The 22,947-nt window shown below is 36.9% G+C and overlaps 1 protein-coding gene across 11 annotated transcripts in view; it reads left to right on the forward strand.

The window, feature by feature from the left end:
* The window catches only part of LOC136843763 (calnexin-like), a 107,460-nt gene that overhangs the window by 33,821 nt on the left and 50,692 nt on the right, over window positions 1-22,947 (forward strand). For all 11 annotated transcript variants that reach the window (XM_067112435.1, XM_067112430.1, XM_067112434.1 and 8 more), the window contains 6 exons: window positions 1,932-2,125; window positions 4,246-4,410; window positions 7,925-8,029; window positions 11,461-11,720; window positions 16,419-16,650; window positions 16,808-16,948. In XM_067112435.1, the coding sequence (XP_066968536.1) occupies window positions 1,932-2,125; window positions 4,246-4,410; window positions 7,925-8,029; window positions 11,461-11,720; window positions 16,419-16,650; window positions 16,808-16,948 (1,097 nt within the window). The remainder of the gene's footprint in view (window positions 1-1,931; window positions 2,126-4,245; window positions 4,411-7,924; window positions 8,030-11,460; window positions 11,721-16,418; window positions 16,651-16,807; window positions 16,949-22,947) is intronic.

Consider the following 22,947-nt stretch of genomic DNA (forward strand, 5'->3'; position numbering starts at 1 on the left):
TTAAGTTCTGCCAGTATCTCAGGTACACAAAGCAGTTTTCTGTCACAGTGATCCAAGGATACTGCTTTACATTGCATTCAGTTCTACATCATGCTAACTGGAATATTTCTAAGGATTTAAATTTTGAGGATGGCTTCTATCTTTTATGCTGGAAATTTTAATCTTCATATCATGGATTACGATGAAATTTAGGCGTAGCCCTCCAGATTTTAACATACCCTCAGTTTGAGCCTTTTGATAGGCACCACATAAGAACTTTAAGACACCTTTCTTTCAGCTCTTGCTGCAGCAAAGTTTTTTGGTGAGCTTCAAGCCATTTCTTGTATGTGGGCTTTGTTCAAGTGGGAACACCTCTCTTTTCTCTCATTGCTTAGAGAAAAGATATAGAAGTGAAGCCCTTCTCAGATTTGTGACAGTACCTAATTTAACTGTTTTGATAGGAAATGCTGAAGTGGCTGTCTAATGTCCAGTTTGAACACTTAAGGGTTTACATGGACATACATAAACCTTGAAGAGTAGGTGGTAAGTATTTATGTCCAAGAATGCTTAAGTCAATGCACACACAGTTGATTCCTGAGCTTTTACCATTTACCATGGCTTCTGTACTGTAAACACATCTTTATTTCCTTTAAAACCTTTCGCTAGAGAAGGTTGTCATGCAGCTCACGGGAGATGTAACTGTTGTTGACTCATTTGCGAAATGTTCAAATTTAGCATGAGGTGTAAACCCGTAGTCCTATCGTTGCTCTGGTAATGGTTTCTCCTGCCACTGACTTTTAGGAGCATGAAGGTACACATTGGCGTATAGGAGCGCACCATCATATATGAAGGTGGTATAGTTGTCTTTAGTTTTGGAATGTCGGTTATGGGCTTTCAACTCGGGCACGGGAGTCACTAATACTCTATGAGATAGTCCTTTTTTCCCTGTAAGGATCCTTTTGACAAGTCTCGCTAGGAGGGCCTTACACCCCATTGTGATTCAAACGTCTGGTGACAGCACTTGCCAGTAGGAATCCCGCAACAGGCAGGAATGTTGAGAAGCTTTTTTTTCCCATCATGAAAATGCATTTAGTTGAGTTGGCTGAACATTGTTTCTCTGGCCACACTAACTCACCATCCTCATTCAATGTTGTAGTTGGCTAACTTTAACAGTAGGTAAGATTCATTCTAATTGAAAATTTTCATGATCAAATTAATTATTTGGTTACTTACCTACTGTTAAAGTGGAAACCCACCCCATATCTTATTGGGTGGTCATGAAGAATTCTGACGAACATCAACATTCCAGCACCACCAAGAGTTATTTTGTTTTATTTTGAATGCTGATCACATCTGATGGTGTGAAGATATAAGCTAACTGTAACAGCAGGTAAGTATCCAGATAATTAATTTGATCATGAAAATTTCATAATTCTGACTGAGACAGGCAGCTTGGAAACATGTTGAAAAAGCAGATTATGAAAAATCTCTGAGAATATATTTATTAACATGGTTTCAGACAGCAAATTAAATTTGAGCAAGTATCTGCTTGAATCCATGTAAAGTTTTTTTTTGTTGTAACATGAGTGTGAGTTGTTCATACTCTACTTGTATTAATATACTGTATGTTGCTGACATTATTGTGTATAAAGAAAATCTTAATCTGTATCAAAAGCTATTAGCTGAGGGTTTAGAATTTTAGGGTACAAGATCTTATGCTAAAGCCAATTCTAGTATGTAATTAGTTATACAAATTCTTACCATGTTGATACATTGCAGTGAATGCCCGTAGGAACTAATTATAGAACTATGTAGATACATTACAAGAAATTTTTCATTGTTGTAATAACGTTGATAAAAATGATGTTATTGTATACTGCATCATTAGTGTGACCTTTTGTGGTCCTTCTACTATAGTTCCTTTGTATATCATTATAAACTCTCACTTTCAGGGGTTTGGGCTGTAGAGGCACAAGAAAGGTTAGCATTAAGTGGTGACCTAGGACTGGTTCTCAAATCAAAAGCTAAACATGCTGCCATATCAGCTCCTCTCAAAAAGCCATTTGTCTTTTCTTCAAAGCCATTTGTTGTTCAGTATGAAGTAAATTTGCAGAATGGACAAGAGTGTGGAGGTGCATATATTAAGGTATGACTTCTTACTACACTTGTTTTTAATAACTGTAGTATTGTAGTTATAGAGCTAACTAACAACTTTGCATAGTATTGTATATTGATGGTTGCAATCTCTGTTTATAAACATATGTGGTACTTTTTATTGCCTAAGAATGAAACACATTAGAGTTATGTGCTTGGATGAGTGCTAATTTTAGTTTTATTTTGTCCTCTTTTTGAATGCATTATTTGACAAAATAAAAGAGTAGATGACTGTAAATTGCATTTAGATACCTGATGAATTTTTCTTTGGGAAATTAGGTATAATACATGATTCCAAATCTGTTCGCTTACAGTAGTAGTTGGCATATGGCACTATTTTTTTCTCTTTGAAAAAGAGGTCAGTTAAATTTATAGTGTTTTATATCAGGAGAAGGTCAAGCATACAAGTTAACAGTTGGGCTGTAAGCTGTTGGTTTAGGTAACAGTTACCAAGTTTTGTTGTCTCCAGGACACGAATTGAACTCGACAGGTATAAGAGTTAAGTAACGATATGTTACAAGGTAATTTAGAAAGTTTTATATCTCACTGCATAGATATGACAAAAAATTGAATGCAGCCTTAGACAATAGAATAAAAAACAATAACTTTTTCACAGCGGGAAACCTTTGTACTAGTTATTAGTAATTACTTGAGTTTTTAGCAACAATACACACCAGTTATCTTTTCTTCATGCAAATGTCTAATCATAAGGGTGTGAATTTACTGTATCTTACAAAACTACTAGAAATGTTATCAAATATGCAAGAGTAGTATGTGCTGATAGAGTGCCTTGCATATTAAGAATTTATTTTTAGGAACAACACTTCTAATGGAAATACTGTAAATATAAATGTCAGTGGTCAGTGTAACAACAGGTTCTTCCCTTTTTTTCCAGTTTGTACACATAATTATGGGCAACACTTAGTTACACAAGTGTAATATAGAGAGGGCAAAATAGAAGCCATAAATTCCTCTCATTTCAAGTTTTGGGATTTAGCCAAGCAGTTTTATAACTTTGTGTTTACTTTATGAATGAGTCACGTGTTCTCATAATACAAATAGCACTGCAGATTTTTTGTTATATAGCTATTTCATTATCTATGAAATATTGCATTTGTCTATATCCAGTTTAAGAGGAGAGAGAGCCAACTTGTGTTTTCTTTTCATATGTGATTATTTTGATGAACAATTCACATATACATATAACTAGTAATGATTGATTTTTGTACAGCATAATACATACAACTAGTGATGATTGATTTTTGTACAGTATACAAATGTTCGTTGCTTAACACTGGGATATATTCTAGAAATCAGACTATGGATGCTCTTCACTTTTAGATGTATACCATGGTTTTGAGCCTACCTCATATATGGGGTATTTTGCATATTAACAAGTCTCGTATAGGAGAATATACAGTGCTCACAGAGGCTGTGCAGAGCATGGAGGATTAGGTTTAAATGATTTTCATGCAAGTTAGTTGTGTATGACCTATGGGTAGGAACTTGAAGAAATGATTCAAACGAGAAAGCCAAAACTCATAACATTTTCTTTATATACAAGTTTTGTAGCATAAACTAAACTTTAAGTCTCAGATATAAAGCTGTTTAAAGTTTTATTTTTTATTTCTTTGTAATGCAAAGTAAAGTACTGAGAGTTTGGCAGAATTATTTTCCTTATAAAAAAATTTTCTTTATAAAACCTTGACTTTTAGTCTTTGTCATCATTTGACTATGTAGTGAAGCCATACTTTTACAAGTAAGCAAGGTTTGTTCCCTGATGTTGGACTTAAGATAGATTTATTGATCTGCAGTTTATACCACTTTTTCACATATTTTGGCAAATATATCATCATAGTAATTAAAAAAAAAATACTAGGAACAATCTCACCACCCACTTGGGAGCAGCAAGAAATTAAGTTTTAAAGAAGAGTAGTGATGGTAAGAGTCTTATTACTGAAGATGATAATTTTGTGGAAAAGCATCTTCCAGTTATATTGCTAATGTCATGCTGGTAATGTCACCACACTCTTAGACTTATGATTTAAGTATTATTTGATATACTGAATAAACTCCTATTGAAATTTAAATTTATTTCTTGTTTTCTTTCAGTTACTAAGTGCACAAGAAGGAAGGGTAGATTTGAACAATTTCCATGATAAAACCCCTTACACAATCATGTTTGGGCCTGATAAGTGTGGAAATGAGTTCAAGCTTCATTTTATATTCCGTCATGTTAACCCTCTTAGTGGTGAAGTAGAAGAGAAACATGCTAAGGTAAGACACAAGTAGAAAAAAATTATATTCTTTATTTAGGTTAATGAGGAGGTTGATGGTGTTAAAGTGTTCTTTTTATTGCAACTTATGAAAAAAGTATTTTTATAATTAAACATCTTGAAGGATCTTGTAAGAGAAAAGTCCTGCTATGCATGCCCAGCTTACACTCAACTGGCCCAGAAGGGAAGGTGTCATTCCTATTGTTAACCTTCATTTTGGAATCTGAGGGGAAGGGAGGATGGCACTGGAAGTTTATGGTTGATAGGTTTGTAGAAAAGGTTATCATAAATGCATTGTTTGTTTGAACTCATTAATCACAAAATAACTATCATTATTTAGGAATTAATCACAAAACTATCACAAAATAACTATCATTATTTAGGAAGGAGGACAAAGCAGAAGAGCTTGGGAGGAGAGGAGACTGAAATGCAAGAAATATAATCCCTCAGCCTTGGACAGTGAAGCAATAATGGACCCATCAGAATCATGAGAACTTCTTGAAATAATAATGTATAAAGGCAGTTACTCCAGAATAACACACTCCATAATTGTCAGAACCTTGTGATCACAGAGAGTATGATGTTACTAACCCTCCATTGGTAAAACATGACCCACAGTTGCTGTTGTTCCAAAGTAGTAATTATCAAGAGGTTTATGCTCAGTGTCATATAATAGAATTTAGTGAGTGTGTTTGACACCAATGAATGCCCATTCTTAGGATGATTGAGAGCTCTACATTATAATTAATAGCCAAGGAAGAGGAGAGAGCCAAGCTTCATGCTCCATCTTGATTTACGCATGAAGGAACAGTTGAGAAGACAAATGGGAATCTTTATTCCTTAGGGGCTATATCCTGATGCCTCTCACTTGGCAGAGAAACTATCTTCTACAGAAGAGGAAGGCAGATCAGGAATAATTAGAGTCCAAGAATGAGCTGCATTTACTAGAAGGCTAAGTCTTGGCCATGAGCTCTAGAGCAGATGAAATACCCACTGAAGACCCATGAATGGAATGACAGACTTAACCCATATTGAAAGGCAAGAGCAAGGAAGAACATGTTTTGAGGGTCATCTCCAACAAGGTGGCAGCCACCAGTGGTTCATAAGGCATTCTAGTGAAGCTGTGTAGCACCTAGGTAAAGTCCCAACTTACAGGTTAAAAACAGACTGCAGGATTGTCTGGGCAAACCGATGAAACAGGTTGGAAATGATCTTATTTCCTAAATGGAGCAACTCTGAAGAAAAGTTGGTTTAGCAACAATCATCAATGGCATAGAGGGAGAGCTTTTCAACATTCCTTTGGTAAATTAAGAAGATGGCTTTGAGTGAAGAAGAACCTCATTTATCATGCCAAGTAATGAACTATATGTAAAGGGGTTGGTAGAGGATCTGCAACAGGTGGCAATAGCTATATCAGCTACCCCAGAAACTACCTTGGATAATTTCCATGTGTGAAGGGTGCAGTGACTGTGGATGATCAAAACTAGTTGAAGTTTCAGCAGTGAATAGGGAAAAGAAGGCATTTAGACTTCCAAGGCTGGAGCATAGCAAACGCTGTCCACACTGTTGGACTGACTGTGGAAAACAGTGCAGTGGTGATCTGGCATTCTATGACTTGGCAAGCTGAGGCAACAATTGTTTCACGATACAGTGTGGCCTTAATGTCCCTGTCTGTCCTGATCCTAACCATGAGGGTGTTTCTCACACCCTCGCACAGTCCCAAGATCAGCAAAATCTGCTGAAAGTGGTCTGCTGGTGCCACTCTCACGAAAACTTCTAATTTTCTCAGACACTTCAAAAGAGGGTTGTGGTGCCTGCATGTTGGTGTTAGAGGCAAAAGCATTATGTTCATTAGTTGACTTGAGAAAGCACAAATTTTTAGATGTACAGACACATCTTGGGTCTCTTGAAATTTCTGGAATTTTTCACTTCCCGTGTCAGTCTCTCTCTCTGCAGGCAGTAGATATCGTCGCTTTGGCAGAAGGTTTGTGGTCACCTTCATGCTATGGTTCGTTTTGGGAGTTTGCAATATTTTGGTAGGTGCTTTCAGCAGGACAAGTGTGAAAGGCACCTTTGGTTGTTGTTCCATACCCAATTCAGTCTTCCTTTAGTATGGCTTAGACTTTGGGAGCTCAGGAACATTTTGGACCTGTTTCATATCTTCCATAGGTAATCCCACAGGCTGCTAGTTTACCTTTCAAGTAACGACTTAACCTTGGCACTGCACCACCTTTTGACCCCCAGGCTGCTGTTTTTTGTTGGTTTTGACCTTTAGGACAATATTTTACTTTTGGTTTCCCTTGCCTTTTGAACCAGTCAGCAAGCTCCATGCCCCGTCCTGTGAAGTCTCACATTGGTGGGTCTTTCCTTTGCCATAGAGTTTGTAATCAGTTTGCAGTTTAATAGTGAATGTGGCTTGTTCTTGGAATTTTTGACATTCCTGCCTTGCCTCTCTCTTCTACTGAAGATATCCTTCTCTGATGAAATCATTAGGATGAGGATGCACCTCCAAAGGACTGAATTTTCCTGCTTTTCTCCTCCTAGTCTGTTCCTGCACATGTTGCCAGGATCAGTCTTATTCCGAGAATTCTTTCCTTTAAAAGTTTTAGTATAATCTGCTTGAAATATGGAATGGAAATTATATGGAAGATAATTGAATAAAACATAAAAGAAACCCATGAATGATAGTATAATTTTGGATGGTCGAAGAATTGGTAAAAAATTTTGTATATAGGTGACATTGATAGGTTATTTCCCTGGCTCATTTTGAGGTTTCACCAGAGGATATCTCACAGCTCAAGATTAAGAACTGGCACATAACACAGTAAAACATGTTTACTGGATTCTGTTTGTATGATGTTACACAGTTCTCTGTAGGTGTACTTGCTTGAACAGTTTGTCATGGCAGTTCAGGTTTTGTTTATTTGGAGAGATCCAGATCAGGCATCCTCATCCTCTTCCTGGAAGTGTGTTTTAGTCTTGAATAGCCTACTTGCCTTTATGTCTTATGTATTTGGTATTCTGTTTTCCATTTCTAATCCATGATATGTGATTGACCTTTATTGCCCATAGCTGCAAGGAATTCGATTTCTTGCACCCAAGTGCAGCACACTCATCTCTTCTGTGGTTGTTGTGTATCATTCACCCTACTAGATTATGATTCAAGCTATTTTATGATTAACGGATTTGACCCACACGTTTAGACAGCGGTTGACGTGATAGAAAGATTCCTGCCTTCCTTCTCTTCTGGGCCAGTGGAGCATGAGCTGGGAATGTAAATTGGATCTTTTATTTTCTTGTGAGACATATTAAAATTGGTGTGATGGGATCTATTCATACAGAATAATGCTGTTTTATATGTGGTGGGTTGGTAGAAAAATTTTGTAAAAGCATCATATTAGAATTTTGAAATATAATTTGATCTGAGTGATGAGCTTGTTGCCTACCTGTAAATTTAAATCATGAATTAACTTGGTATGATTTGTAATTAAAAAGGACTGTACATTCATTTTCAGAGACCACGGGACAAAATTGAAGAACCTTTCAAAGACAAGAAACCACATCTTTATACCTTAATTCTTCGCCCTGACAATTCATATGAAATATTACTTGATCATGAGGTGAGTATTCTTATCCTTTTATGTTTGAAGACCAGGTCTTCTAACTTTTAGTGTAGTGTATAGTTGGGTTAGTAGAATTCTTAGGGAAATATTTTTGATTGCTGTCATTGAATTTGGAATGGGACAATGAGTAAATTTTCTGTACAGTCTTCAATTTATAACCTTGAATTTAGTACCTGTACTAAATTGTTCACTACAGGGTGTATTTTAAGAGGTTACTGTTGGTTTTTACTTTTAAACCTTATAGCCTAGGCAAAACATACATTAACAACACCCCGAGACTGGGTGAACTTTAAGCCTTACAGGCTGGTCTAAAATATATATTAAGCACTCCCCTAGACCAAGCAAACTTTAAGGTTGGCCAATTTAATAAAAAACATATCAGTGGAAAGAGGAAGATATGCAAATGCACATGGTGTAAGAAAAAAAAAAAAATTTCTGTACCTTCCACGGGAGTTGAAAGTGATTATTTCCAACCCTGTGTGGGGCCTCTTTTCCAAGACGCCTGTAAAAATATGCTAATTTTGCCAAGTTATACATGTTTTTTTCTAATAAATTTTATTTTGTAAAATTATAATTACAGCTCACACAGTATCGTAACAGATAAGAACTAAAATCGGGGACAAACTCTGAGTATATTATTGTAAAATATTTATGAGATGTACTGAGATGGGGGGGATGTAGTACTTTTTTCTGAGGTACACATGTTTTTTCTAATATTTTTATGAACTTTACTTTGCAAAATTACAGTTGCAGTTGACATACTATCATAAAAGATAAGGACTAAAACCAACGGCAATCCCTTGGTATATTTGAGAGCAAATAAAAAGATGTCCTGGGATAGGGAGGTGCAGTACATTCCCCCATGAAATCTCAAGTCACACTGATATAACCTCTGTCCTGTACTGAGCTACTAGAGTTGCCACAAGTTATTTATGGCCCATTAAAGTGATATGAGCACTTTTCCTGCAAAATTTGTTCAAATCATATGGCGCGAAATATAGATTCACACCTGAGGCAGTCCAATCCCCACTTTAGAGTTATTGTGCCTTGTGATCATGTCTGTCCAGTAAGGGTTATATTTCTTGGCAGAATTAACCTTTATGGCTTCTTAATTGGGCGGTGGCTGGTGTATCCAAGCTCTGAAATGTGTCGACTAACCGTTCGAACAGAAACATCACCAAAGATGTTGGAGTTTGATTGTTTAATTGTTCCTGCTGTTAATCGTGAATTCGAACAGAAACATCATCAAAGATGTTGGCATTTGATTGTTTAATTGTTCTTGCTGTTAATCGTGAATTAGACCCCAACTGACAATTCACAATAGTTAAACAGTGACTATTAGTCTTTTTGGGCATACCAGGGCCCTTCTTTTGAGAAGGGGTATCCTGGTCACCTTCCTGATAAAATTTGGCAACCCAGAACCTAACAGAACCGCTGCATATACTAGTTTGCTCTGCTATTTGTTTTGTTTTCAGACCAGCTTCTTTCAAAGCACATATCTGTGCTATTGCCTGATCACTTAAATCCTTGTTTCGGCTCATATCTAGGTCACTGGTGGTCCTTAACCCTTAAACGCCAAGCCTCTATTTACAAAAGTGTCTGTCGTATGCCGGCAGCGTTCAGGAGCTAGCGCTGAAGCGGAAAAAAAGTTTTTTAAAAAAATCACAGCATGCTTAGTTTTTAAGATTAAGAGTTCATTTTTGGCTCCTTTTTTGTCATTGCCTGAAGTTTAGTATGCAACCATCAGAAATGAAAAAAAATATCATATATAAATATTGGAATATATGACGGCGCGAAAAAAATTTCATATATAATTGTATACAAATCATGCTGTGAGCAAAACGGTTAAAGCTAATGAGTTATTTTTGTTGTTGTTGTATTGTACACTAAATTGCAATGATTTTGGTATATAACAAATTGTAAAACGATCAAAGCAACACAGAGAAAATATTATCACAAAATGATGCATGAATTTGTAACACGCCTACGTAAGAAGTTTTTTTTCTAAAATTCACTATAAATCGAAATATTGTGCTAGAGACTTCCCGTTTGTTGCAAAATGAAGGTAAATGATTGAATGTTACTAGAATGTAAGAGTTTTAGCTTACGATTGCATTTTTTGACCATTTCGGTCGAGTCAAAGTTGACCGAAGGTTGAAATTTTGGCACTTATCCTGATTTATATGAAAATATTTCAAAACTGATAAAAGCTACAACCATGAGTTATTTTTTGTTGTGTTCTACATGAAATTGCGCACTTTTTCATATATAAAAATTTATGTAACGACTAATATAAAACAGTGCAAACATTACGACAAAGTGACAAAAGAATTTCTGAGATGTTCAGCTGAGTTACCGCGCGGACGTAAGGAAAAAGTTTTTTCAAAAATTCACCATAAATCGAAATATTGTGCTAGAGACTTCCAATTTGTTGCAAAATGAAGGTAAATGATTGAATGTTACTAGAATGTAAGAGTTTTAGCTTACAATTGCGTTTTTCTACCATTTTGGTCAAGTCAAAGTTGATCGAAGGTTGAAATTTTGGTACTTATCGTGATTTATATGAAAATATTTCAAAACTGATAAAAGCTACAACCATGAGTTATTTTTTGTTGTATTCTACATGAAATTGCGCAAATTTTCATATATAAAACTTTATGTAACGACTAATATAAAACGGTGCAAACATTACGACAAAGTGATGAAAGAATTTCTGAGATTTTCGGCCAAGTTACAGCAGTATGGACGTAAGGAAAAAGTTTTTTTCAAAAATTCACCATAAATCGAAATATTGTGCTAGAGACTTCCAATTTGTTGCAAAATGAAGGTAAATGATTGAATATTACTAGAATTAAGAGTTTTAGCTTACAATTGCGTTTTTCTACCATTTTGGTCGAGTCAAAGTTGACCGAAGGTTGAAATTTTGGCACTTATCATGATTTATATGAAAATATTTCCAAACTGATAAAAACTACAACCATGGGTTGTTTTTTGTTGTATTTTATATGAAATTGTGCACATTTTCATATATAAAACTTTATGTAACGGCTAATATAAAACGGTGCAAAAATTACAACAAAGTGACGAAAGAATTTCTGAGATTTTTGGCAGAGTTACTGCGTGGACGTAAGAAAAAGTTTTTTCAGAAATTCACCATAAATCGAAATATTGTGCTAGAGACTTCCAATTTGTTGCAAAATGAAGGTAAATGATTGAATATTACTAAAATTAAGAGTTTTAGCTTACAATTGCGTTTTTTTACCATTTTGGTCGAGTCAAAGTTGACCGAAGGTTGAAATTTTGGCAGTTATCGTGATTTATATGAAAATATTTCAAAACTTATAAAAGCTACAATTTCTTTTGTTCACATGAATTTTGAGCAGTCCTTAAATGGTTTTAATTTTTATTTGAATCGCTCTTTCTCTCAGGTTGTGAACTCGGGTAATTTACTAGAAGACTTTACTCCTCCTGTCAATCCTCCTAAAGAAATCGATGACCCAGATGATTTTATGCCAGAAGATTGGGATGAAAGGGAAAAGATTCCGGACCCAGAAGCAGTTAAGCCAGATGACTGGGATGAAGAGGCTCCCATGCAAATCCCTGATCCAGAAGCAATCAAACCAAGAGGCTGGTTAGATAGTGAACCAGAGATGATACCTGATCCAGCTGCTGAAAAGCCTGAGGACTGGTTAGTGAATTTGGGTTGTTTGAAAAGTGTTTTTCCATCAGTGTCATCCAGAATCTTAATTTCATATATGAAGTTTTAATTGCCATTTTACATAATGCTTTGCTCTACCGTAGTGTTTTGTTTAAGGGGGTGGGTTTGGGATGGTTTTAGTTGTCTACCAGGACTGTCTTATCAGATTTTAGAATAAAAGGCCTTGCAGTTTAATGAAGCTCAACTGGTTAATAAGGAAAATCAGGAAGTGGCTCAAAATAATTTTAAAATACTTAGGGATATTCATGAAAATGAAGATTTAGTACATTGGAGTAAGCATTTTACTTAATGGGAGAAATTAAGCAAAACTTTTGTGGTCATTTTGGTAGTTGTGTTTTTTATTGTTACTTATGCACAGCATTTATTACATACAACTTACATTAACTGCAAGCACTGCTAGTTGATCACGTGTGTGTGTGTGTGTGTTGACGTGTTGACAAATTACTTGAGTGTGAATACTAGTTGTGTAGGCTACCCTATTATGATGGTCATGTTTGAGATATTTTGCTTCAAGTCCTGTAGTTTTGGTGTGGTTATATTCAGTTAGCTGTTATTTTATACAACTGTATTGTATACATCTTATGTCTTTTGTTCTATGTAATTTTAGAATTGGTGTACTTTTTAAATACCATATTGTTACTTTTCATAAGCAGTTAGGGATTTAACTAGAATTTTAAAATAAGGGTTACTGTAATCTGAGGTGGTCTGAGTTCAGTTTCTCAGTAATATTGTGCTGGAACTTCTATTGCTAAGCTTAGCCTTTGCTGGGATAGTTGAACGTCCCATTCTTGGGGACCAAAATGTTTGTTGTAAATTTGTTACTTCACTGGGGTTTGTACCCTAACCCCCACAAATTTGAAGGGGCAGCTGCAATTATTTTTTCACACTGTGTAAGGGAAGTTGGAACTTACACAAACAAATTATTTAATACAGCTTTGGTTTGGGGTGAAAAGGGTTTTACTAGTAATTTATACATTTCATGTTTAAATTCTTGTTGAAAAGATTGTGTATTCTTAATGGAAACAGGATGGTGATTATAAGGTAATTATGATTGCAGCCAACCATCTTTCATCCACACCATTAATATTTTTATTCCTGTTCTAACACCATTAATATTTTTATTCCTGTTGTGGGATTAGACATATAAGCTCTAAGTACTCTTCTATATCTGTAGAATCCTTAATGAGACCTGCAGGATAAATACTAAGATGATTTTAATTCTCTATAAGATAAATTTTAAATACATTTTATTTCCACTCTAAAACTTTTTGTTGCATTGTTAACCAATATCACTCAACAAGAAAAGTCAGTCGCATGTGAAGACTTAACTATAGGATTATTAGTGAATAAGTTCATGGTAAAATATACATGAAATTGAACATTTTTTTTTTTATATATTTGTCTTATCCATCTATTCATTATTGCATATATTTTGAAGATATGCACATACAGTCAGCTGTTTATTTTGGCTGTTCACTGTAGAATGAGCAGTTACCCCAAACATGCCCTCAAGGGTCAGCTTTTGAACATCAGGCAGTGATTGGTTTCTGTTTTGTGATTAACTGGCATTCTCTTTGGTAATTAAATGCCATTACCCATGAGGGGGATAGTGCCATCAGTGCACCCCCAACCCCTAGCTGCAAGCCCTTTCATTCCTTTTAATGTACCTCAGGTTTTCCTTTCAGCGCTGAATGGCCTTATAGGTCACAGTGCTTGGCCTTTGGCCTAAATTCTATATTTGATTCTGTTCTGTTAACTAGCATTGCATAGTTGAGCCCTGTTAACTATAGTACTGTAATTTTATTTAACCCTTTCTTACCCTGTGGTAAATAACCTCTCAGCCATAGTGTTCAGCTCAGTGTTCACAAACATTCATGATACCCAGATCAACATTAAAAGTAGCACGAAGCAAGCATGTTAGATTTCACTAGAAACATGTTCATGAGACACCTGGAGAGGTATTTTATATATGGTTATATGTCAAGAAGGCTAAAGCACTTTTCAGTCTTGGGCTTCCCCAACATGCATTCCGAGAAATGCAAGTACAGTAGTGCATCGAGATAACAGACCGTGGTGTATCATACTTCCGGATATATCAGTGTGAAATGAAAATGTCAATTTGAGGGTTTTCACCTTGGATCGAGCGCTGAACTGTTTTTTCAAATCAGGTGCCAGAAGGAATGCTGGGAGTTTGAGTGAAGGTGCTTACAGTACACTGTAATTTCACGTTACAGTACTGTACTATATACTGTCCTGCATTGTACATTAACCTGTTAAGCATCCTTTATGAGAGACGTTGCCGTCCCTGTATCGTCACATTTTCTAGCTTGCAGAGTGGTCATTTGGTCTATGCTAATTTTTATGCTTTTTTTTTTACATTGATATTGTTTTTTGTATAGAGATATTAGGATAATAATGTAGAATAAGAAAAGATAAAAGAATTTATTTTGCATTTTTATATCTTGAAGATTACAAGCATGAAACATAAAAGGAAAAAAAATTATTTGAATGCCATTCCCTGAAACGTAACCAAAAGATTAATAAATTGTTTTATTTCATTTTCATTTGTGTCATATTCACTTGGTATTGTAGGGAAACTTTCTATATATTCATCTAGAAACTGGATGGAAAATCTGTTCGTTACTGGTACAATGTGCTCTATGACTTTGCCATCAAAAAACTTCTAAAAAAAACTCCACAGGGATTCCCTTATCCTGAACACTAAATTTCACGCCTCTTGGTGAATGAAAAGTAGGGGGAACTCCACTGGGTTTCCCTAATCCTGAACAAAAGGTTTGTGGAATCCGCAGCAGAGAGAGAAGTAATTTTTGTGCTGTGCTGAATATGAAGAAGGTGCTGTTATTTATTGTGGTTATCATCATTTTCTGCAACGAGTAGTGATAAGATCTCTACAGGCAAAAGATTTTTATTTCGCTTTAGATCACTCACTATGGGGGGGAAAATGGGATCAAACAAAAAGAAATCAGTTGTTTACCAATGAATGCCAGAAGCAAAGCGGGAGGTAGAGGTCGTGGTCCTCTTGTCAGACTGTCTTTCCCCTATAAAAGAAATTGCCATTTACTGCTAATTTAGCTCATAGTGTTACCAACTGACGTTCCTACAATTTGTATAAGAGGGAAGAGCATTTCACCTCTGAATTCAGTAACGCACCTTCCTTGAAATAGGTAGGATGTGTTACTCCGTTGAAGGCGTTGTGATATGGGATGTGGCGAACCAAGATATGCCATTGGTGACGCTTAACAAATTAATAATAAGGCTTTTATCTTACTTTATGGGTACTGTTTGTTTATATAAATGTACTTTATAAAAAAAAAAAAGGAACGACTTCAATACTATGAGGAAAAACGATTAATTCAGTTAGTTGTCACACTTCTGTAAGACATTTAATTTGTATTAAAGATTTATTCAATTTGTATTAAACATATTATAGATATTTTGCTGTTTACATTAATATTAATATCTTAAAATTAGTAAATCATTGTTATAAGCACTTTACGGGTGTATATACTTAAGAGTAAAACAATTGGCTCTCAAGATTATAACAAAAAATGGAATTCCTTCAGCACTCATATTGAGCGACTCAAGAAGTGCAATTGAAGTGCAATTGAACCTTGTCCAATAGGATCATTTAAATCAAATAATCACCTTGTCCAAAATATCCAACGGGAAATACATCAGTTAATTACAAACGGCCTTCAAGTTCAAATTTGTTGGATCCCAGCCCATGTAGGCATTGAGGGTAATGAGAAAGCAGATAAAGCTGCTAAATTGGCTTGTACAATCCCCCCAACTACTACAAAAGCCCGGATATCAGACTGGCTAGCATCAGTTAAACCCTTAATTTATAGGGATTGGCAAAATGATTGGACAAATATACCCCCTCAAAACAAACTAAAACAAATTAAGAACGAAGTTAAAAAGTGGCATTCTTCTACCCAAAAGCAAAGAATTAATGAGGTTATTTTAACAAGACTCAGAATAAGACACTCCAGACTCACACATGGTCATCTGATGTCAACTCCGCACACAAACCCAATAACTTGTGAAAGATGTAACACCCCAATAACAATCAAACATATCTTGATTGACTGTCCCAGATGGCATCATGAAAGAAATACTTATTTACAAAATAAATCAATAAAGGATATTCTAGCAGAAGGTAATAACTTTTCAATTAATATCATCATTCTCTTCTTAAACAAAATTAAATTGATAAGTAAAATATAATCTTACCCCTTTTTTCCCTTATTTTTTTTTCTCTTTCCCTCTTTATTTTTTTTAATTCCCTCACTTTTTTTTATTATTTATTTATTTAACTAATTAATTTTTTATGTACTCTTTCCCCCCTTTTTTTTCCCAGCCTGAGAAGAACCCTAAAAGAGTTCAGAGGTCTGGTTAAACAAATCATTTATAACTAACTAACTAACTTAGAGTAACAGTTTTAGGAGGGTAATCTAAAACGACTTTGGGTGTTTTGGGATGATGGTTTAGAATAATGTGAAGGCAACAAAAGAAGTGAAACTATCAGAACTGTTATGAATGCTGGTGGACCTTAAGCTAAGACTAGGTTGTGGGTTAGAGCTTTTATGTGCCCTCAGATTCTCCTCAAGTGGGATAAATTCTAATGTGTTCTTGGAATTTTGACAGGGATGATGAGATGGATGGAGAATGGGAAGCTCCACTGATAAATAATCCCATTTGCACTGAAGTCCCAGGATGTGGAGAATGGAAACCTCCAATGATTGACAATCCCGACTATAAGGGTAAGTGGAGACCAGAGATGATTGATAATCCCAACTATCGTGGAAAGTGGAAACCTCGCAAGATTCACAATCCAGACTACTATGAAGACTTGGAACCTTTCAAGATGACATCTATTGTAAGCTTACTTTTATGTTGAAGATTTGTTAATTGTATTGTAGGAGTTTGTAATATAAATTGCAATACCTGTACAGTGTATAGTTGAAAATATGTTTGTGTGGTTAATCATGAATTTTGTTCTTTTTGGTAATGAAGACTATAAATAATTTCTACAGGATGCTGTTGGCATTGAGTTGTGGTCTATGTCAGACAACATTTATTTTGATGACATCATTGTTACTGATACTGTTGCTGATGCCGTTCAATTTGCCCAGGAAACCTTTGATCTTAAAGTTATGAAAATGGAGAAGGGTCAGGTAAGATCTTGATTTTTCATTCTTTGGAAAATGATGAGTTGAGGTGCTTTGTGACTTGGTTTTATCAGCTGTTATCGCCTTCAATAGAATTCATGTGGAAGGTTTTCTGTTTTTATGATAAGTGCTCTTTAGTGATAAAGTGAAGGTTTTTAAGTTTTTGCACAAGAGTCCAGTTTTATAATACAGACTGATTGCAGTCATACTTTTGATTTATTCCTGTTGTCGTGTAATTGCCCCAGATGCTTCAGCCTCTTAGAAAGGAAAAAGGCTTTTGGTAGTTCTGCAATTGTGAGGGTGGATCACAGGTAACAGTTTCATTCTTATGTTGTCTGGGATAGTGTATAATTTTGCCTTACAGTTCTAGACTATCTTGGAATTGAGACTGTTGTAGAGTTACCATAGTCCTTTCAATTTTGCCATTATTAATAGGTTTTTTGAGGGAATTCCTCATACTCAAAGACTAGTGGTGGACTTCACTAATTATGGTAATGATTGATGTGACAATCAGTCAGTGATGGGTAAAGGTCACTTATTTTTGTGTGTGAAATTTGTCAAGATACATATATAAGTGCTGTACTAGTTTTTACTTTTTCAGCAAGAAATACTGCTACTGTTCTGTTTCAAATTACCATTTTTGGGGTATTTTTCATTTGTTATAGTAAGCCATAGAATGTCAGTCTGGTTAGTGATTTCTTGTTTTTAGCTTTTTTATTTTTTGCAGTGCACAGCCTCCTTTAGGTTTTTCAAATTTTGTTCTTTGCTTAGCTCACCTATTGAGGCGTTTGTTACATTAAGTTTTTGCCTCTTACTCTTAACAGGATTTTTTTTTCCAGAGACCAGTTCCTCCTGTCTGTAGGTAGCATTCCCTGACATAACTGACAGATCCTCATTGTAGGTGTTTTCTTATCGGTGATTCACTCTGTTCACTCCAGCTATGGCTGAAAAAATCAGCTATAGCCAGGCTAAACTGCTAACTAGTCAACTTCCCAGATGGTATTCAGAGCAGTTTCCTGCTGTATTTTCAGGCCACAGGGATATTGGCCTTACAAAAGACTTAGCTACATGTACAGTAAACCCCCTGTATTCACAGGGGATGTGTAACACACACACACACACACCCCGCGAATAGCTAAAACTCGTGATTACTTAGAACCTTTCTAAAAACACTTAGAACTGCTTATTTTGATAGTTCAAACATACAGATAACAAAAATAAAAATGCTTATACAGGTATTATCCTACTTACAATGGGGTTAGGCTCCAAAAAAAACCATCGGTTGTTGGAAAAAATGTAAGAAATACCAAAACGTATCTCGAACATAGCCTAGCCTACACTAGGGTATTTGGTACCATGTACTGTATACATATATGGTAGCCTAGCCTACACTATAAAATATATCTTTACATACACGGTATAGTAATTATTAATATCAGCTAATTCTGGAGGTTCATGCAAATAGTGTTAGATTGCTGCAAAAATCGCTCAGATAGTGAAACAAGCATGAAATTTGGCACAAACATTCCTAAGACTACGCCTCTCTAAAGGGCTGGCCACCTGAAACCCGTTATTTATATTATTTTTCAAAATGGCCGCCATCTATGTTGAGATTCACTGGTTTGGGAGCATCTATTGGATGGAATATGCCGTTTTTTTTTAAACCTCGACTTTTAGGTTATAAAATGTACCCATACCACACATTTATTGAAAACCCTTACTAAATGAATTGTAACCAAGATGGCGTGATAAAAATGGTTGCCATAAAAGTTTTTTCTATCCACAGCGCTAGTGGGCATTACAGAGACCAACTGGTTTTATTTCTAATGGTATATTCATGTGATCAGACAGTTTAACTAATATGCTATTTTCAACTGAAATAGTAATGGTATGGTCACAACATTGTGTCTAAGATCAAATCCATAAAAAGAAAAGAAGAGAAATACGGACTAAACGCAAATCAATCTATGTATAGGTCTTCAACCTACACCTTTGAAAAATTCGAGGATAAGAAGGTAGGCATAGCATGACACGTTGGATGCTCAAGCTAGGATTATCTTTACTGGAAGAGAGGGCAATATTTATCTAGATTCACATTTGCAAGTGCACAGAGCTGTGCAGGGAAGACCCAGCTTGTAGCACTTGCACCTTTCCGACAGCCTGCTTTGCATCCACATTTGTAAGCTGTTGGCAACTCTGGCTAAGGGCGAGTTGGTTGTCCAGAGTGACTTGCCATGCTTCACCAGACTTTTGCCATCCCCACTCAGCAGGGTTCTCTGCTGTGGCTGACACTGCGGCTCGCCCCACACACAACCAGCCTGGTACGCAGCACGCTTGGTGTGTTGGAGAGAGCTCTGGTTGGTGGAATGGCCTCATATGCCCTTTGTTTTCTGGCAAACATATCAAGTCTAGCCTCATCCACAGTGCCAGCAGTGCTGGATCTTTCATACATAAGTATGACAAACCTCTCCAGGACCTTCAGGTCACTCTCTTCCACTCTGAGAGGGTAGTGACTCAGTTTGGAGAACACAGTGGAGGCCTCTAGAAAGATGTTCCATGTCTGTATGGTCTTTGCCCTTGTCTCGAAGTTGGCTGACACACTGTATCACAGCTCAGAATGATGGAAGAAGAGCATGCCATTCACCTTCTCCTGGCCCAGAGTTGCACAGGTCATGCACAGCAATCCAGCGCAGGCTCTGGCCTTGGCCAAATGCCACCCATAGCTCTGTAGCCCTAGATTGTGAGAGTGGAGAAAGCACTGACTGCAACGTGCATAAGAACATCTGTGTCATTTGCTTTAACCGTGATGGTCTTGGCTCCATGTTCTGTGGCATATTTGCATGTGGAGAAAGATGCGAAGTCAGCTTCTCATGAGAGCACTTTCCAGTCCCTGAAGACTAGCTTCATGAGTGCTGAGGACAGCAGACCCTTTCGTGGCAATGACAACATTTTGTGGCAGATTATCTGGCAACTTTGTTCGCCAGAACCGGAACAACTCTGTCTTGTTGGCATCGTGTCTTAGGAAATTGGCGCCAGTTGGATGGAATTCGTGTTCTTGTTCGTCACCTTGCGCCTTCCTCCGTTCACGTTGAGCCTGGTCTCAAAGCAGGCTGATGTATTGTATACATCAAATACAAGATGATGATGTGTACTTGCTGCTATAGGATTGTATCACAGCAAGAAGTCGCAAAGTGCATAGCCTCTGTAAAGGTCTTTCTTCCTTTCTTGGTGGTAAGGCATGACCAAAAGCTGATCCATCTACAATGAGGACATCAGTCTTTGGTTCTTTGTCTTCTAGTGTAACATAACTCTCCAGGACCGAGGTCAGCTGAGACTTCTGACATGTGTACAGCCTACCACCCTCACTAAGGGAAGCTGGGAATGTTTGATTCTCGTGCTGGAAGAATTCTGCAGATCACATTCAGCTTGCTCTGACAGGATATAAATAGCTTGAGAAAGCTGGCAACTCTCCTTCAGAAGCTTCTGCTTTGACTGTTCTACAGGAGCAGCTTCTTACCTGAAGAAGTCAGTTCTGTTCTTCTTTATCGGCTCATAGAAGGAGACTGCATTGTTTGCCAAAGAGTCTGAAAACTTCTGAAATTTAGTGCGGCCTCTGTCAAGGTGTGTGTCTGTAGAAGTTCTGGCTGAGCTGGGGTGGGCAATGTCTTTGTTGTCAATGGAATACAGATCCTGGCTCTCTTCCTGAAAAGGACTTCCCAAGTATTGGTAGTAAGCCAATGACAGCTTGCTGACTCTCTCCAAGAATGTCTTCGGCGCATGAGGTGTTTGTCTTGTGTGTTGTCTGCTCATTAGGACTCCTCTTACTTTGAACCTCTGTTTCAGATGCAGACACCAAGCGGATGATCTCTGGGCCAGCCACCATCCATCTTCTGAGTGCTGACGGACTAGTCAGCCCAATGGTTCGCCATCAGCCTTTATAAAGGCATTGGTCTGCTCATGAGCTGGTCAAGAGCCATTGCTGAGAACTGCGACTGGTCTTGTGCACAACAAAGTTGCCAGCCTTGGAACTCCTTGTGCAACTCTGTGAACTCTCTAGGTAGCATGTCCCTGAGGTGAATAGGGCAGCCAACGAGCATAGTTTGTATTATTGTTGGAAAAGAAGTAGGTATCAGCTCATGCAATGCCTGGCAGTAGAGGACAAAATTGGCCTCACGGAAGTGACCTGATCAGTAGGAATATCACAAGTTCCAGACAACACCATGTGCCGTGAAGTGGAACTGTGGACTCTGCTCCGGTCACACCACTCCTCAAACCTCTAATGCCTGCTCATTGTTGTTTGCTTTCTCAGCACAGTGCAGTCAGTGTATGCTGTCCTCAGAGTTTGTACAAATCAGAGGCTGCAACCTGGTGCATCTGTCGTGGTCCTGGTTACACTTGCAGCTGACAGGAGCGGGGATTCTGCAGTTCCAGATGAAGCTAACCCCTGCCCACCAGAGCTCCTGTCCAACCACTGCCATGAAGAAGAGTACCAAGAGATGTCATTGCTGCCATCTCAATGTGCAGACCACCAAACATTACCAGATACTTGTCTTCGCCATATCACCGATCAGGCCACTGCCATCAAAATCTGCTTTGTTGACGGCATAGATTGGCTGATCAGCTGCGGATTATGGGTATCTGGCCAGTTCAGAAAATCAGTGACATCCTGCACTTCTGCATCACGTGTTTGATCGCAGCAACAGAATGAGCCTGATCACGCAGGAGAGGAAGCAATGAAGTTATGGTTACTTCAAATTCTGGGCTTCTTCATTGAAGCATGATGAGCTGACCACGCCAGATTCACTGCATCATCTATTTCCTGTGACTATGACCTGTCTAGCCACCGATACTCCAGTGCAAGCTGTGGCCCCAAGATATCTGTGGGTGGCTTTGCAGGTGCTCAAGTGAAAAAATAAAACATAATAATGAATGAGTAAAATATACATACAACTTCTCAATATTCTCAACTTTATTTAAACTAGGCATTAATAATTCAAGAAAACAATAAACATGACTGATTATCATAGGTACAAGTAGGCTAATGCCTTAGATGAACATGCAATATACCGTGCACTGACTACCTGCAGCAATAGAGCTTGGGAATATATTTAAAGAAAAATTATATATTATTTACAAATTAATAACAAAAGAAAATGATCAATCAGTATGATTAATACAGTAGGTTGTCCAACCAGACTATCATTTTATATTTATAAGAGAACCCTCCTGTGTGCCATTTCTTTTGAATATGTTGATAACCTCACTTTGTTGATTTTGATATTCTTTTCAAAAGCTAGCAACAAAGATCAGATAGCCTCACTGCACTGGCTACGTGTTTCCCAGTCTTCACAAGCATTGAGTTTGAAAATGTCCTTTCCACTGTTGCAGTTGTGACATCACCATTAACAGAACACCGAAAAACAATTGGAAATCATGTTTATAAACCAAATATTTTTGCAGTTGTCCCTTATTAAAGTTCTTTCAAACTTAAAGATTATGATTTGGCTATCATTAAAACACAACCACTCTTGGTAATTAAATTGTATAAGAAAAGACCTACACTTGTAGCCCATGTAATAGACGTGTAAAACTGGTGCTCAAATTTTCAGACATTTCATGCAAACTCAAATGTTTTCCACCAAAATTTGCAGCCTTTAATTAAATCTGTATAACTGTACAAAAACTGAAATGCCAACATTTACCACATTTCAGGGATTCTGACTACTTCTGGCAAGTATAATTTAAAGTGACAAAAATAAATAGCATTCCAAGAGTCAGTCCCTATTAAGACTATTAAGGCATCATGAAGGTTTAGCTCTTGCTATTAAGATACCACTGCCATCCTGATACTACCAAAGTGACACCATACAATCCAGCAGCAATCCCACAATTTGTTGCAATCTGTGGAAGACAGGAAACTAGTTATATCTGGAACACACGATGGTTTCAGAATACACTGTGTTTTTTATAATAAAATAAGGTTTATATATACTTACCAAGTAATT

The sequence above is a fragment of the Macrobrachium rosenbergii genome, chromosome 12 (assembly GCF_040412425.1).
Source record: "Macrobrachium rosenbergii isolate ZJJX-2024 chromosome 12, ASM4041242v1, whole genome shotgun sequence".
NCBI classification, from domain to species: domain Eukaryota; kingdom Metazoa; phylum Arthropoda; class Malacostraca; order Decapoda; family Palaemonidae; genus Macrobrachium; species Macrobrachium rosenbergii.